The 14,587-nt window shown below is 36.7% G+C and overlaps 1 protein-coding gene across 1 annotated transcript in view; it reads left to right on the top strand.

Annotated features, from left to right (window-relative positions):
* Nucleotides 1–14,587, top strand: part of MAP3K15 (mitogen-activated protein kinase kinase kinase 15) — an 85,968-nt gene that overhangs the window by 45,790 nt on the left and 25,591 nt on the right. Inside the window, exons 7-12 of the mRNA XM_085323163.1 lie at nucleotides 286–392; nucleotides 9,812–9,982; nucleotides 10,956–11,068; nucleotides 12,057–12,216; nucleotides 12,832–12,982; nucleotides 13,414–13,521. Coding sequence (XP_085179289.1) covers nucleotides 286–392; nucleotides 9,812–9,982; nucleotides 10,956–11,068; nucleotides 12,057–12,216; nucleotides 12,832–12,982; nucleotides 13,414–13,521 — 810 coding nt within the window. The remainder of the gene's footprint in view (nucleotides 1–285; nucleotides 393–9,811; nucleotides 9,983–10,955; nucleotides 11,069–12,056; nucleotides 12,217–12,831; nucleotides 12,983–13,413; nucleotides 13,522–14,587) is intronic.

Genomic DNA, 14,587 nt, shown 5'->3' with positions numbered 1-14,587 from the left:
TGGAGTTGCCATCTCTCCTTATTGGTGTCAGGTGTGTGATTGCCACTGCCCAAGTTACTGAATCCCTCTGGCCAGCTGCAGCAGCAAAGAAATGAGGAAGAGGCRAGTACTGAAACAGATGAAGTCCTTCTTTAATTCCTTTCACTAGAGTTCATGGCTGTGTCACTGCCTCTTCTAGGAGAAATCAGTTGAAATACTGTCTAGCATTCTAGTATGTTTAGTTTAGTGATGCTTTCCTCTGCTAGAGGTTGTTTTCAGTTTTTCTTTTTTTTTAATTCCTACCAGGACTATGATGCTATGGTGAAGCTGGTAGAAACATTAGAAATGCTTCCRACCTGTGATCTGGCTGATCAGCACAACATTAAATTTCATTATGCTTTTGCATTGAATCGGTAAGGATAATTGCTTGAGGCTGTTTCATTTTATTGCTGTTTGGTTTGGTCTTATGTAAAAATTATTAGTGCAAATAATATAAAATTCTTCTCCCTTTCTGCATGCACTRCTTCCTGTACACCATGACCAACTTCTAACATTAGAAGAAAACATTGTTTTCCAACAACCATCATTTTGTCAACAACCTGATGAGTGGATGAATGATTTGTTCCAAAGGCCACCAGAGTAGTTCTGAAAGTCTCCGTTGATATCAATGAGTCCTTGAGCAAGCTGAGATTTTTCCGAGTCATTGATTATGCTGAGCATCTTGAATAGTTTAGCATAATACATTTATGAGTAAGTTATTAAACTAATGAATAACAAGTAGTACTTGATCCATGAACTGTAATTCTTAATATAACTTCCTTGGAAGGCTGAAAGGCAATTTGAACCCACAAGCTCTTTCCTGATTCATCTTTGGTAGATTAGCAAGGTAGAAACATATTATTGAACTCTTCCAGATAGCRATAGATTTCTGTAGTGCCTATGTATGATAGTTGCTTTATTTCTAAAGATTTTATATTAAGTTTTCATTATGGAAAATAGATTTTATAGAAATGAAACCAGATCTAATAATAGAAGTAACTGCTTGGATACAATCCACATGTTACTGAAAGTTGTGATACAGAAAATTAGCACTGGGCAGTATCAGTATAGCATACATCAAATGTATGCTATACTAATAAATCTAGAAAATCAGTTGATGAGGAATCTCTATTAACTTTTTTTTTCTAATGGGATTTTATAGAAAGGAGTAATAAATCTGATGCTATTTGACAGTCTCATCAGACTTCTTAGAAGTAAATACAAAATCATTGCTCTGAAAAATACCAGATACTACTCTCACTTCAGTTCTGTGTCAAAGAACAGCCATCACTGAGCAGTTTACATTACGTGATACCTGCAAAAAAAATTCATTTTTATGCAAGCTTACATTTCATTCAAGGCCAAGGTTGCACATATAGGAAGAAAGAATGCAGTCTGTGCCAATAAGTTTATAGAAAGAAAAGTATTTTTTAAGGGAGATGGTGGTTGTGTTGATAGGCTGAGTGATCATCTGAGTGATGTAGTAACAAACAGCTTGAAGTGGTCTTTTGAAGAATAAAGTAGTGAGTAATGCAGAGTATACACACAATCTCAGGTACACCTATGACTGTAATTCTAGTGTCTGTGCTTTTATGGAAAMTAGCTATAGAGATGATTTTTGAAGCCTGGAAAATGGCTTTTAAAATACCTTTTTATTTAAAAAAAGAAAAAACACAAAGAAAAGGTTCTGAGATGTGAATTCATTACAAGGAGAAGCACCTCAATGAGAAGAAAATCATCAGCTACCAGGTAGTGTCTGAATCTCTCATGCAGAAAGATAACTAGACTTAACCGAAATTTGGATAATGACAAAGTGTTTTTAATGGGGAGATTGAGAAATGATTAATATTTAGTTCTTGATATCAGATATATAAATATATTTACATATAATTCAGTTTTCATAAACTTTTCCTTTTCAAGATTTGAAGTGAACAYTGAGTGTCTTGATTCCTAGCTGCTGATATCACAGACCATTAAATCTTAGCTGATTAACCATCTACTGAGTCTGAAACTTGTTTAACTGGAAGTATTTTTTTTCAGAAAATTCTGATCTGAATATTTAAAGAGAGGGAATCCATTTAAGTGCTTTGCATTTAGTTCTGGTTTTTATGAAATCAAGTGAAAGATTTTTTTTTCCATTAAACTGCTTAATAGAAGGAAAAAAAATCCCTTTTGGTTGTAAATATTTATGTACAACACAAGATAGTACTTTAAAGTAGAAGCTAGTGCTTTGATACTTCTATTGGCGATCTGAACTTTAAACAGAATTGTGGTTTACTTTCTGTCTATATAGTTGTTATTGCATGGTACAGGACTCCACTTTTTTTCCTCAAGCCCTAAAAATTGTAGGCTTGCTCTTTTAAAACTTATGATGTGCTGAAATTCAAGTCTTCTTATGRTACCATACTGATATCTTGAGAAGTGCTTTTATTGAAAGGGATTTGGYCCTATTTTGGGGAAGAAATTTGTCCAACTTTGTATTATTTCAGGGTCTTGACTCAAGAAGTTGAAATCTGCCACGAGTAATAATGCTAGGGTCGTGCCTTGTCCCTTTCCTTAGGAGAATATCCTGATTTGATAAGGCTATATTTTTTTTAAAAAAAAAAGTTACCATTTACATGTGCGTAGTGAACCTGGCACACTGCCTTACTCTGTGTTTGAATTCTTTGTGTGTTGAGCAGCACGTGACCCTCATGCCATTAGATTTTATGACTTGCTTTGGTGACACCGATAGGGCCCCTATAAGATGACACAAAATGGAGTGCTGCTGCACCTGCTTTCCCCGTCAGCACATCTCATTAAGTGAATCACTAGCCTGAACCGCTACGACTCTCCTCGTGTTCTTCTGGGAACAATTAAAACATCGTTACAGAAAAGTTCTTCAGAGAGGAATGACCAGTTTTCYGTTAGCAAGAATGCAGAAATTAGTGTCTACTGTTCAAAGATTTCTGCTCTACTGGAGGGGAGGGGGAAGCGGGAACAGGAAAACTGAAAGGTTGTGCTTAGTTAGTTCAAATATTTTTGCGTCTTGTGAAAGTCCAAAGTTTGATTTCTGAAAATTTTCAGAACAATTCCACATGTAAAAGGTAAATAATCATCCTTAAAGTTTTGTTTCTAGTATCTTACTTCTGTAGGACTTTTGAACCAATTTTTTCAATTTTAAAAATACCCACTTTTTTATTGAGTTTTATAAGAATTTAGTTTGAAGAATACAAAACACTTAATATTCTATTAATTTTAGCATAGAGAATGGGGTAAATGTTATTCAGTACAAGTGATCGAGTCTGCTAGAAATAAAATACCTCATAAATAACAACAGTTAGTAGCTGTGAGACTGTCAGACCTTGTTGAAGTTAATGTTCATTTAATTTCATTAAGAAAACGTGTCAGAACTGTGATCCTAATCAACAGAAGTCATTCATTTATTTTATTTATTTCCTCTTGAACTGCGGTAACTGAGTTTCATTAGCAATTAATTTCACTTCGCCTTTTCAAGTCAGCAATAGGCTAGTGCTCCACAGAGCTGGGGATGTGGCAGGGGGTTGTTCCTCGGAGCCTTGGGCCTTTACTGGTGCAGACTGGCAGCATCCAGGTGGACGCAAGCCCAGTCTGAACCGTGACTGCATGCACGTCTTAGTCCAAGTTAATAGTCTGGGCTGAGAAAAGAGCCAAGTATGGCCCTGCACCCTTCTAGCCTAGCTGCACGACTTCTGCCTGACCTGGCTTGGATCGTGAGCAAAGCAAGCCTGGGTCTGTCTGCAGAGCACTGTGCAGGCGTGCCCCTAAAGCACTTGCTATTACGTGACATGACAATGTCATGACAATTTCTGATACTGTGATTCGCATAGCAAGTTTTTAAGCATGACCCAATTCCTGTCCTAGATCAAAATCTTTCTCCCTGGTTTCCACTACAGAGCAGAGCATTGAGTCAATCTTAGGTTTGTTGTTTCTAATGTGTAATAATATAAAGGCTAATAGTGGATCTGTTTGCAATGACAGGTTTATGCTTTCTTTGCAGACCTTGACTATCTACATAGGCTACTTTCGTGGTTTCTTATTGGGAGCAAAAGGCTATTCCTCTGTCAGTGTTTTAAGCTAGTTATTCTGACCACACACAGAACAGAGCATGCTCTCTTACACAGATGTGGATTGGTTTAAAACAATGTTYCTTTTTGCCTCCCAGTTGAAATTGCATCTGGCTGTGTTTTAATTTGTGCAGAGGATGAGGCGAGTCTTTCASTTTAAGTTCAGCCCAAATGTGCAATGTGAATGTTTTCAGAATTTGTGATGCCTCTGGTATGAGGAAAGRCACTGCATAATTGAGGGCTGATGTTGGGCGTTTCTGATACAGGTGGCTGTTTGCTTCAGTCAYGGGCGGCATGCATAGCCTGGGAGGCAAGCCCTTTGTAAGGAATAAATGGGGTACAAGAACTGCCTTGAAAGGATGCTGTTATAATTCCAGGTCCCCTACTTGAAAAAACGGAAATCTTAAGTCTGAATCTCAGTTATTTCCCCTGTTCTCTGTTTGTTTCCTCTCTGTTCCTGTGTGTGTAATTGAAGGCTGTCTGGTGATTTTTTTTTCCCCCACAAGAGCTTTTCCCAGTGGGGTGCACAGRATTGACTGGAGGTCAGCTGGTCTTTATCTCAGTATTTCGTGTTGTTTTGTTTGTTAAAGATGAACCTGTGCCATATTAGTTGTATGTGAACTCCTCCCAATCCCCCATCCTACACATGCAGTATCATGAGCTCCTTAAGGGTCCGTGGACATTTATCCATTGCAGTGCCTGTGTAATCACAGAGAAAAGGGACAGTTGTGTTTACCTCCATTTGCAGATATGGGGCTACCACACAGAGTCAGGAAGTCTACTCATTAAAGGTTCTGTTTAAGGTGTCTACAGTGTGATTTTTCTCTTCAAGTAAAGAGCATTCTAAAATGTGTTTTAAAATCCTGTTGTCTTTAGTAGTAAATGAAATTGCACCTTTACTAATTAGTCCTAAGGTTTTCAAGACAGAGTTCCTGTAAAATGAGGACAGCACGTTTGGTGGCAAGTCTTTGGCTGAAGGGATTCATTTAGTCCAAAACAGAAGACGATCAGGAAGGATGGCCCCAGTGGCCTCAAGTGTATGGTCATCTTTCCTGCTGCAGCTCCCAGCCCCTAGGCTTTACTGGCACCCCTACTCCTCAGGCAGGTGCCTCACCACCGATGGCTAGTGCAAGTCCATGAAAAAAAAAAACAGGATAAAAAACAAAACAAAACAAAACAAAAAAACCCCACTTTGATCATGTAGCTATCAATACATCACTGGCAAGCATGCACAAGACCTGAATTTAAGTTGTAGTGACAATGTCAACTTCTGATTTATTTTTTCCTTAAAATTTGAGTTTTGTGCAGTTTGAAAGAGTGTTTTTTTGTGTTATACTGTAAATTGCATGTCACTGTGTTTGAGACTTCTGTGCCCGCTCTGCTTGCCACCTGTGTGACTTACTGCTATAGTTCAAGGATTGACTTWGGTCCTAAGCTCAGCACTATTAACGTATTTCTTGCCAGATGAGCTCTTCCCATGTATTTTTCTTACACCTGAGGTCTGCTGAGTACTTTTACTGATGAATCCCTAAATTCACAGAGAGAAGAGCTGGTCAATGGTGGTTTTTGTGAAAGCTCTTCTAATCTGGGATTTGATGTTTTACAGAATCTAAATGTAATAAATATCTAGTGCAGTGACTGTCTTTATTAAAGAAAAGAATTAAGGAATAATACCTGCTTGTATGGCATGGTGTTAAAACTGGTTCACTGGTGTTATGGTTTTTTTCCTCTCAGGTTTTTATTTATTTTTTTAAGGTTCTCCTCAAGTGAGAAGAGAATATAGACTGAATTAATGTACTTTATTCATGCATTATATTGCATGCATATTTTCATACRTTCATGCCTTTTGTATTTGGAATCTTAGTATTTCACTATTTTAAAATATTATATAGATTGCTTACAGACAGCAATTAAATTTGTGATTCCTCTGTTAAAAAAAATTTTAAAGTAGTGCCAAAACAATGACAGAAGATGATAAGTTGTCAGAAAAATCTGCTGTTGTTTTCCACCAAGTCTTTTACAGAAGATAAGAACTGTGATATCACAGTAATACTCATAGACTACTTTYTCTTACTTAATGACCTTGGAGTAATGAACCCTTTCCTGTTCTGGAGTTAATAGATTTTAGTATTGCCTCAAATTACTGAAAAGCGTTGAGCAAGTGGCATGAACAGGACAAATCACAATCAGTATTGGTGGGATGGGAAAGTGTTGCAATCTTATTTCCATGAATTTTACTTGCTTGTAATCAGGTAAAAAGAATAATGAAAGAGAATGCTAGTTTGGTCTTTACTATTTTACTTCTTGTTGCTGTAGTATGTGTGAACATCAGCRAAGTATAGATTTTTTTTTTTTTTAACTGTTGATTTGAATGCTAAGTGTGGTTGTCTACTGGTTATTTGCTTAGGATCTACTTCAGTAGTTTAGAGTGGCATAGCAAAGATTTTATGGAGTTGCAGCACACTTGTGTTCTAATTAGTATTTTTCATTTGGCCTTCTTTACTAAGCTTGGAGTTTACAAATAATCCTCAGCTTCAACTTACGCAGCTTGCAAGGAGGCCRAGCGTTACGCCAAATTTTGTACAAAGCAGAGTAGATAATAGCTGAGCTAGAAAGACTTCAGTTTCTTTCTAAGGCAGTTCTATCTTCATTTATATTAAAGCTGAGGGCAGCTACAGTCACTGTAATTTAACTCAGCATGCTGTGTTTTAACAAGCAACATACTGTAATAAAAAAAAGGGGGGAGAATTAGTAAGTAAAGGGAGTAACAGGGTGCAAGTAGTAAATTATTAGTCATTGTGAATAATAGTAGCCATAAGAAATTATTCCCATTGAAAAGCACTGGGTTATTTAAATGTAGTTCTGATCTCAAAAAATGATCTAGTAAAAATCACATCRGGGGTTTCTCATTTTGTATCAGTGGTTTGTATGTAACATCTCAAGTGTATATGAAGAAAAAAATGTTTTTTTTTTTTGTCCCCCCCCCCCATTGTCATAGCTGACTGGAGACCAGCAAATTCAGTTCCAATCTCAAAGTTCAGTTTGGTTTGTCATTCCCTCACCTCACTACGGTGAATTTTAACATGCCAAATTGCATCCATGGTGACGTGTGTGACTCAGTTAACTTACAACAGAATTAGTTATTTTGTAATAACTAACTCCAGTTAGTTATTACAGTTCTAAATAATTGTATTTGTCTAAATTTGTCTGAAATACTTTTTTTGTGGTGGTAGGTAGCAGTTTAGCTCATCAGTTTTTATAAACTACTAGTCTAATATGGAGTCATTAAGACAGACATAACTAACTCTCTATTGTGTTTTTATTCAAGAGAGTTCAAAATAAATATTTGTTACATGTTTAACATTACTGTAAGCAAAGATATTGTATAAGATAATAAATTACTCATTCAAAATGATCTTCATATACAGTAGTGGTAAATTTATACTTACAGATTAAATTGTCTCATGTTCACATTACTCTGCARTGTGACAATATGATCATATTTGTAATGGTAGTGTGCAGTAAAATGTTGGTAGGTGCTGCAAGGCTGAAATGATGAGATAAGATTCGTATAAAAACAGTGGGGGAGGGAAAAAACAGATTGCTCTTTTTGACTCTACTATTCTGTGGGAAAGATTTGCAGAATTGTTATTATTTGGTTTATTCTCTTGTACTTTCCTCTTCCAAAACTGTTTGCTTATAGGATTCTTAAAATAATAACAAAGGATCAAATCAGTAAGTCAAAATGAAATATAGAGGAAAACAAAGGAGGATTCCCTTAAACAAATTACTCTTCACTCACATAAGGCCTTCTTACAGTATATATATACACTCTCTTCCAGTTAGGCAGCCAGCAACAAGGGAAGAGGTGAACTGAGGGTGAAGGGGAAAAAAAGGATTATTAAGGATCTCTGCTATTGTTTGCAAAGATTCCTAATTCCTGTCCTAGTAAAATCTGTACAATATTAACCTCATCAGATGAAGAATTGGTTCACTGAGTGTAGTTCCAGTTCTCTAATCATGCCAGCGTTATAAAGGTGGTGAAACCAGCCTGTGAAACATCAAGAATTTTTGTTTCAGGGATGTTTAAAACAGAAATGGTATAATGACTGGTATGGAGAGAAGATCCAGGGAAGACAATAGATTTGAGAGAGRGGAAAGAAGTGTGCAGCTGTGAAATTAAAAAGCAAGAAAGAAAATGGAGTTTTGCCTATTGCTGTAAGGCAATGTCATTCCAGGTGAGGGTGAGTGATAAGAACATGATGGCTGAGTAATTTTTGACACCTAGGGTGGAAAAACAGTGTAATGATCACCATACTGGCTCAGAGTAAAATTCTGTCTAACATGGATTCCCATCTGACAGCGGTCTATAGCAGATATCTAGGAAAAAGTGTGGAGATACAAAAATATATAGTGATACATCTCCCTAAATACTCCGAYCGATTCCAGTAACTTGTGGTTCAGGGTCTTCCTGAGACAGCAGTAGTAAATTTGTATTTATCAAGTAAATTGGGGAAGGAGAAAGGAGCAGAGATTTTAAAGAGTTTGTTTTCTGCAAATTATGATTGATTGCTGKTTTTGTAGCCTCTCCCAATTGCTGCAAACTCAAAAAACAAAAAAAAACAACAACAAAAAAGAAAACTTTGAACAAACTGAAACAAACCCCAACAAATTATTTATTCTTGTACTTGGCAGGGAGAGGAGGATAGGGTTTAGGGAAATGGWGGAGAAACTGAGTTGAGGAAGGAATGTTTTGAGGGTCATTAACAGTTATGAATCCATAATCTGAGACTTAACGTCTCCGATCTTTTAATTATCGATGGCTAAGGAGGATGTCATGYATACAGTACAGGGAGAGAGCACTGAACACCTTCCTGTGCACCTTCAAAACTTGCCACTCTGTGGTGCATTTGTTCCCCTGGGGAAATAAGGAATCAGATCTCGACAGCACAGAACACCTTGGGGCTTCTAAATCCAAGCAAAAATTTTTTTGATTGAACTTGCTAAGTTTTAGAGCAGGAGCTTGTTTTTGAAAGGAGAGGAAGGGAGAAAATCCTTTTATAAATTAGTATTAGAAAGCTTTCAAATCTATTCTGATCTTCAAAAGGAGTGATATTGATCATTTTACAACTTATCCTGTAGCTTCAGAGGAAAGTTTTTGAGCCGAATGCTCCTCATTACAAATAAGAATGTCAGACTTCAGCCCTGGGTTGAGACAAAACTCAATGAACAGTGACATGAGGTGGAGAGCAAATTAGAACACGTGATACAAAATTGAAGTCACCCTGTAACTGTAAGCATAATTTTATCATACCTTAATTCTGTTCATTCAATGTTCTGAATATTGTTCACACAAGTCTACAAATTTAGCTTAGTTATTATGTATTAAGCTATTTTCATGAGATTTGTGACCCTACGGAGGCATTCAGAGAAATAAAGGAGGACCTGCTAATGACTTGTGCATGAAGGAATCACATGAGATGACAGGTTACTGCTAGATCGTCTGAGAGAATTTTTCTATGAAAGAGAGTCCCCCGACAGGAGAAAACATTTGTGTTTTTATCAACCAACTGACAATCGTGCCTCAGTATAAATAAAGCAAAATCTGTATGTAGTAGTGATGGCTGGATTGGAGATAGGGGATAATGTCTTGCAGTTACTTTTTCAGATCTGAACTAATTTATTTTATTTTCTGTGTTTGATTTCAGGAGAAACAATGCAGGTGACAGGGAGAAAGCACTACAAGTTATGCTTCAAGTCCTGCAGACGTGTGATCACCCTGCTCCGGATATGTTTTGCTTATGTGGGAGGATCTACAAGGATATGTTTCTTGATTCTGATTGTAAAGACACCAGTAGTCGAGATCATGCCATTGAATGGTAACAGAAAGAAAAAAAAAATCGGACTTGTACTTCTGTTTATGAAAAGCAGGATTGTGACAATTAATAACATGTAGACCATTTAATTTTTTTTCCCCCTTTTTAACACGGTCCTGTTTGAGCATTTGGTTTACTGAGAACCAAGTCTTTGGGCATATGTTTTTGAAGAAAGGATTGGCAGTGATTTACTATGGGGCGTTCTGTGTATTGTCTTTTTTCTTTTTTTTTAGAGAGAGAGCACTGCTTTATAGATATATTTACTTTTAAGTTTTCCTTGCTTCTTTTTATAGACTTYAGAGTGAATCACAGTTTATTGGAGGAAGTACTCACCTAACATACTGTTCACATATGTGTGTTTGTATAATCATAAAAACTGCTGCTGATTATAGTGATGTAAGTTAGCATTTTGGGTTTGCATGGCAACTGTGAAAATACCCCCCTCTCTCTCTCGAGTTTTCTTCAAATCACCTTAACAATACAACATGAATGGGTAGTAGTGAACCTCCAGGATTCAGATGGATCTTTGATTTTGCATTAGCTTGCAGGATGTATTCAGCTTCTGTCAGCTGTGTCTTAGTTATGTCTGATGAATGTGAAGTTTTAAAGGATTTGGAGCCTTTTTATAAAACTCAACCTGAACRCTAGTATTTTTTTGGCTTTTCTCATACAAGCAATATAATAAAACTATGTTCTATTGCATTTAAGAGTTAGTTTTGCAATAATTGGTTCTAGCTTGATTTTTGCAAAACTACRCAAGCTGATAGGACTTAAAATTGTAAGTAAAAAATATTTTCCTCACCATTAGAGGAAAAAAACCCCACTATTTCAAATGGCCTTTGYTAAGAGTGCCATTGCTACCAACTAGTCATATAGTCCTTGCAGTAAACTGATAGCTTAAAATACCTACTAAATCTTTATTTAGCATTTAGTTCTATTTTACAGAGAGATGTTAGCTCTTGACTCTTCTCTGCAGGTATCGCAAAGGTTTTGAACTCCAGTCAACTCTGTACTCTGGAATTAACCTTGCAGTTCTGCTACTTGTTGCAGGGCAACAGTTTGAAAGCTCAATGGAACTGAGGAAAATAGGTGAGTATCCATACACCACTACCAAAAAGTTCCTAATCTCTTTCCCAATTGGGGAAAAAACTAAAAAAGGATARTGTTTAGAGAGATGGGCTGTATGGATAGAAAGGCAGTCCAGGTTTTCTAATGGTAGATCCTGGATGGCAGTCCAAAACAAAGAGATCTTGAAGGAACATTTGTTCATTCTTGCCTTGGGGCAGCTTTCTAGCAAGTAGGTCCACCTAAAGGGCCCAGGAGTGGGAAGGGAACAAGGAAGGACTTCATTCAGCACCATCTGTAAGCTGCCTCTCCAGCACCACTGAGAATATCCCATTGTGTAGCCAACAAGGTACACAATGTAGGTGAAGGCAGGAGGTGACACAGCATGGCTCAGCTTTCCTCAGTGAAGCCAGGAAAGAGTCCAGGAGGTTTCTGTTGTCCCTGAACTGAAGGATCCCCTGGCAGTATCATATGAAAGGCTCTGCCAGAATGGTTAGTAGTCTACCTAGATTCAGATGTYTTTCATGTAAGTGCTAAATAAAATCCACCACTCCACATGTAGGTCTATAAATAAATCGTATGATAGAAATAGATATTCAGTTCTTAGAAGAATAATAGTTGATAATTATATTTGGAATCAAGTCCTGTCTGAAACACACACTTGAACCTCAAAGGTGAAGAACGCAAAGGCAGCTTTAAGCCATTCCAGTGTCCTTACTCTGGTGTGGATTTGCGTAAGCCTCTGACTACTGATCTCTTGCAGCAGATGTAGATCTTGAGGACACAGAGATGCACAGTTTACACTGAAAATTTAGGAGGCAGATWGCACAATAGCTTTTTCAGCGTCATGTGTCGTAGAAGTTCTGGCTGTCTGAAATGTACTGGAGATGTTAGTTGCAACTTTTTTTTTCTTTTTTTAAGCATCARTACTGAATCAAGTCTTAATAGTTGTGGTAGGAATTTGGTGTTTTACTGATAGAAAATATATGTATATATTTTTCACATTTAACAGGTGTACGGTTAAACAGTTTACTGGGAAGAAAAGGAAGCCTAGAAAAAATGAACAGTTACTGGGATGTGGGGCAGTTCTTCAGTGTGAGCATGCTGGCTAATGATGTTGGTAAAGCAGTACAAGCAGCAGAGAAACTTTTTAAGCTGAAGCCTCCAGTATGGTATGTGGTACAAGGCTGTACCTTAAGTTCTCAGCCCTGGGAAATGCGCAAAGCAACTCTGTAGACACTTGGTGACTTGACTGGACCTTTAAGTCTCAGATTTTTGTAATTCTCTGACTTTATACTCCATTCTTATATTTTGGGAAGAAAAGAGGAAGAGGTGTTGGTAGGAAATTAARTTACCCTTCATTGTTGGTTTTAGATCCCATTGAAGCACACATCTTACAGGAAAGAATTTTGGAAATTAATGATGATTCCTTGTGAAACAGAATTCTTTTCAGAGTATAAATAGCTGCTGCCCAGCCCCCCTATTTGTGGCTGATTATCTTTTTTTTTAATCACCAGGTAACTGCTCTTGTAACTATATTCTTTTCCGATAAGATGTTATTCATGAATATCCATGTGAGCTTATCGCTTAAGGTTTTCATTAAACTTGCTGTTCTGTTTAGAAATCTGTAAAAATCTACACAATCATTTTCATTTATAGTAGCTTTTAAAATTGCTGTGGATTGCATTTGCAATGACATTGTTGGATGTGTAAGTCGGTAAAGTGCTTTTAGTATCTGGTGAAATTCTGTTTTCTCTCTGTTAATTCACTAATTCAATACATTCTAGGTACTTGAAATCCTTAGTTCAGAATGTGATGTTAATTCAGCATTTCAAGAAACTCACCATAGAACATTCTCCCAGACAAGAAAGATTGACATTCTGGCTAGATATAATTTTTGAGGCAACGAAAGAAACAACTAATGGACTGAGATTTCCAGTAAGATGTTATGCTAAACAAGTTCTGTATGTCTTACGTTTCTGGATAGGATATAACAGGAATTGAAAGACGTTAGATGTAGCAGTTACATGCTTAGCTGCCTGCTGTTTCGTTGCATTAACCAAAACCCTATATTCTGTTAATCTTTATTTATTAAWTTTTTTTATTTTTTTAAACATTTATCCCACCRTCCTAAAGGCATCCTAAAAAATACTTGCACATCTACTGTAACAAATTATGATCATGTAGTTCTGCATATAAGAACACGACCCCTTCCTGCCTTCCCTTGACTTTCAATCACAGTCCCTCGCCCSAAATTATTTGGTCCTTACAGTGAGGTTACTTATTATCTGTATMAGAGTATTGTTTTTTATTAAGATACTTTTGTGTAGAAGCTGTTGATTTACTAATGGAAGATGTTCTCTTCTCAGGTTTTAGTGATAGAGCCAACTAAAGTCTACCAGCCTGCATATGTATCAATCAACAATGAAGCAGATGAGAGATCTCTGTCTTTGTGGCATGTCTCACCCACTGAAATGGTAAAACTACTGGCATATGCATTTCATATATTTTGTATTTGATTTGTTCTGCCCAAAGTGCCTTTTTCATTTGTAGATTTTGGAGCACTTTACAATTCTTTAAAGTTTGTTACATTTCTGTGAAGCACAAGTGTCAATATCTCTTGTGCATATCAAAAATACTTTTTACAGAAAAAGTAAAAGAAGAGCCTAAGATTAGAACTCAGGTGTTCTTAACCTCTAATTCCGAGCTTATTTCACTTGATGCTGTTTTTTTTTTTGTTTTTGTTTTTGTTTTTTTTTATAGAAGTGCTGCATGCCCTTCTCCTAATATTTTTCATTAGATTTGCATGAATTGGAATTCATTAGAATCTTTTACTAAGATGCAGCTCAGAGCTATATAGCTATATAGAAAGTAGAGACTGTGTAATTATTTAAAAGTGAGAGATAATTTCGGCTGCATATTGGAAGAGTTGAAGTCCAGAATGTATTTGGCCAACCCTCGCTAATGTCAGAAAGACATAGTTAGAGGGTAGACTAAAAGTGTAGCGAGGTGAATTGTGGAAAAGAGGCATGTTAGTCAAAACAAGAGAAGACCACATAATTACCACGATCTGTAAACTTTTTTCCCGGTACGCTGTACTWCTTCAGTACTAGTGAATGGATGTGTCTGACACAATTTTGCTTTATGGAACAAATCATTTGGGTATATCTAGCAGTGTTAAATAAGACCCAGGTGTTAGCTGGAGATTTATGAAGGGCTATGCACAGACTGTCCTTCCTCCAGTGTGCCTCTCCGGGCCAAAGCTATTGGCTTAATACATCTTAGGAAGCAGCAGGAAGTTTCTATTCCCTTTGAGCCTGAACAGCTTAGAGAAGTTTGGAGTATAGAGTCTGCTCCATGTTTAATATAAAAAGTTTACGTATTGAGTCAAAACACAATGTTTAGTAAATTGTACTTGGAGCTTTATTCTTCAAATTGAATTTTACGTGAGGAAATACAGCCTTTTCTTCTGCCTTTTTCTAATAAAATTCATTCTTCCTCAGGTGAGTAAAACAGCAATGTATGGCCTTTTCTCACCTACCA

The sequence above is a fragment of the Rhea americana genome, unplaced genomic scaffold (genome assembly GCF_003343005.1).
Source record: "Rhea americana isolate MKP2758 unplaced genomic scaffold, rheAme1 scaffold_82, whole genome shotgun sequence".
NCBI classification, from domain to species: domain Eukaryota; kingdom Metazoa; phylum Chordata; class Aves; order Rheiformes; family Rheidae; genus Rhea; species Rhea americana.
This window is presented reverse-complemented; position numbering and strand designations above follow the sequence as displayed.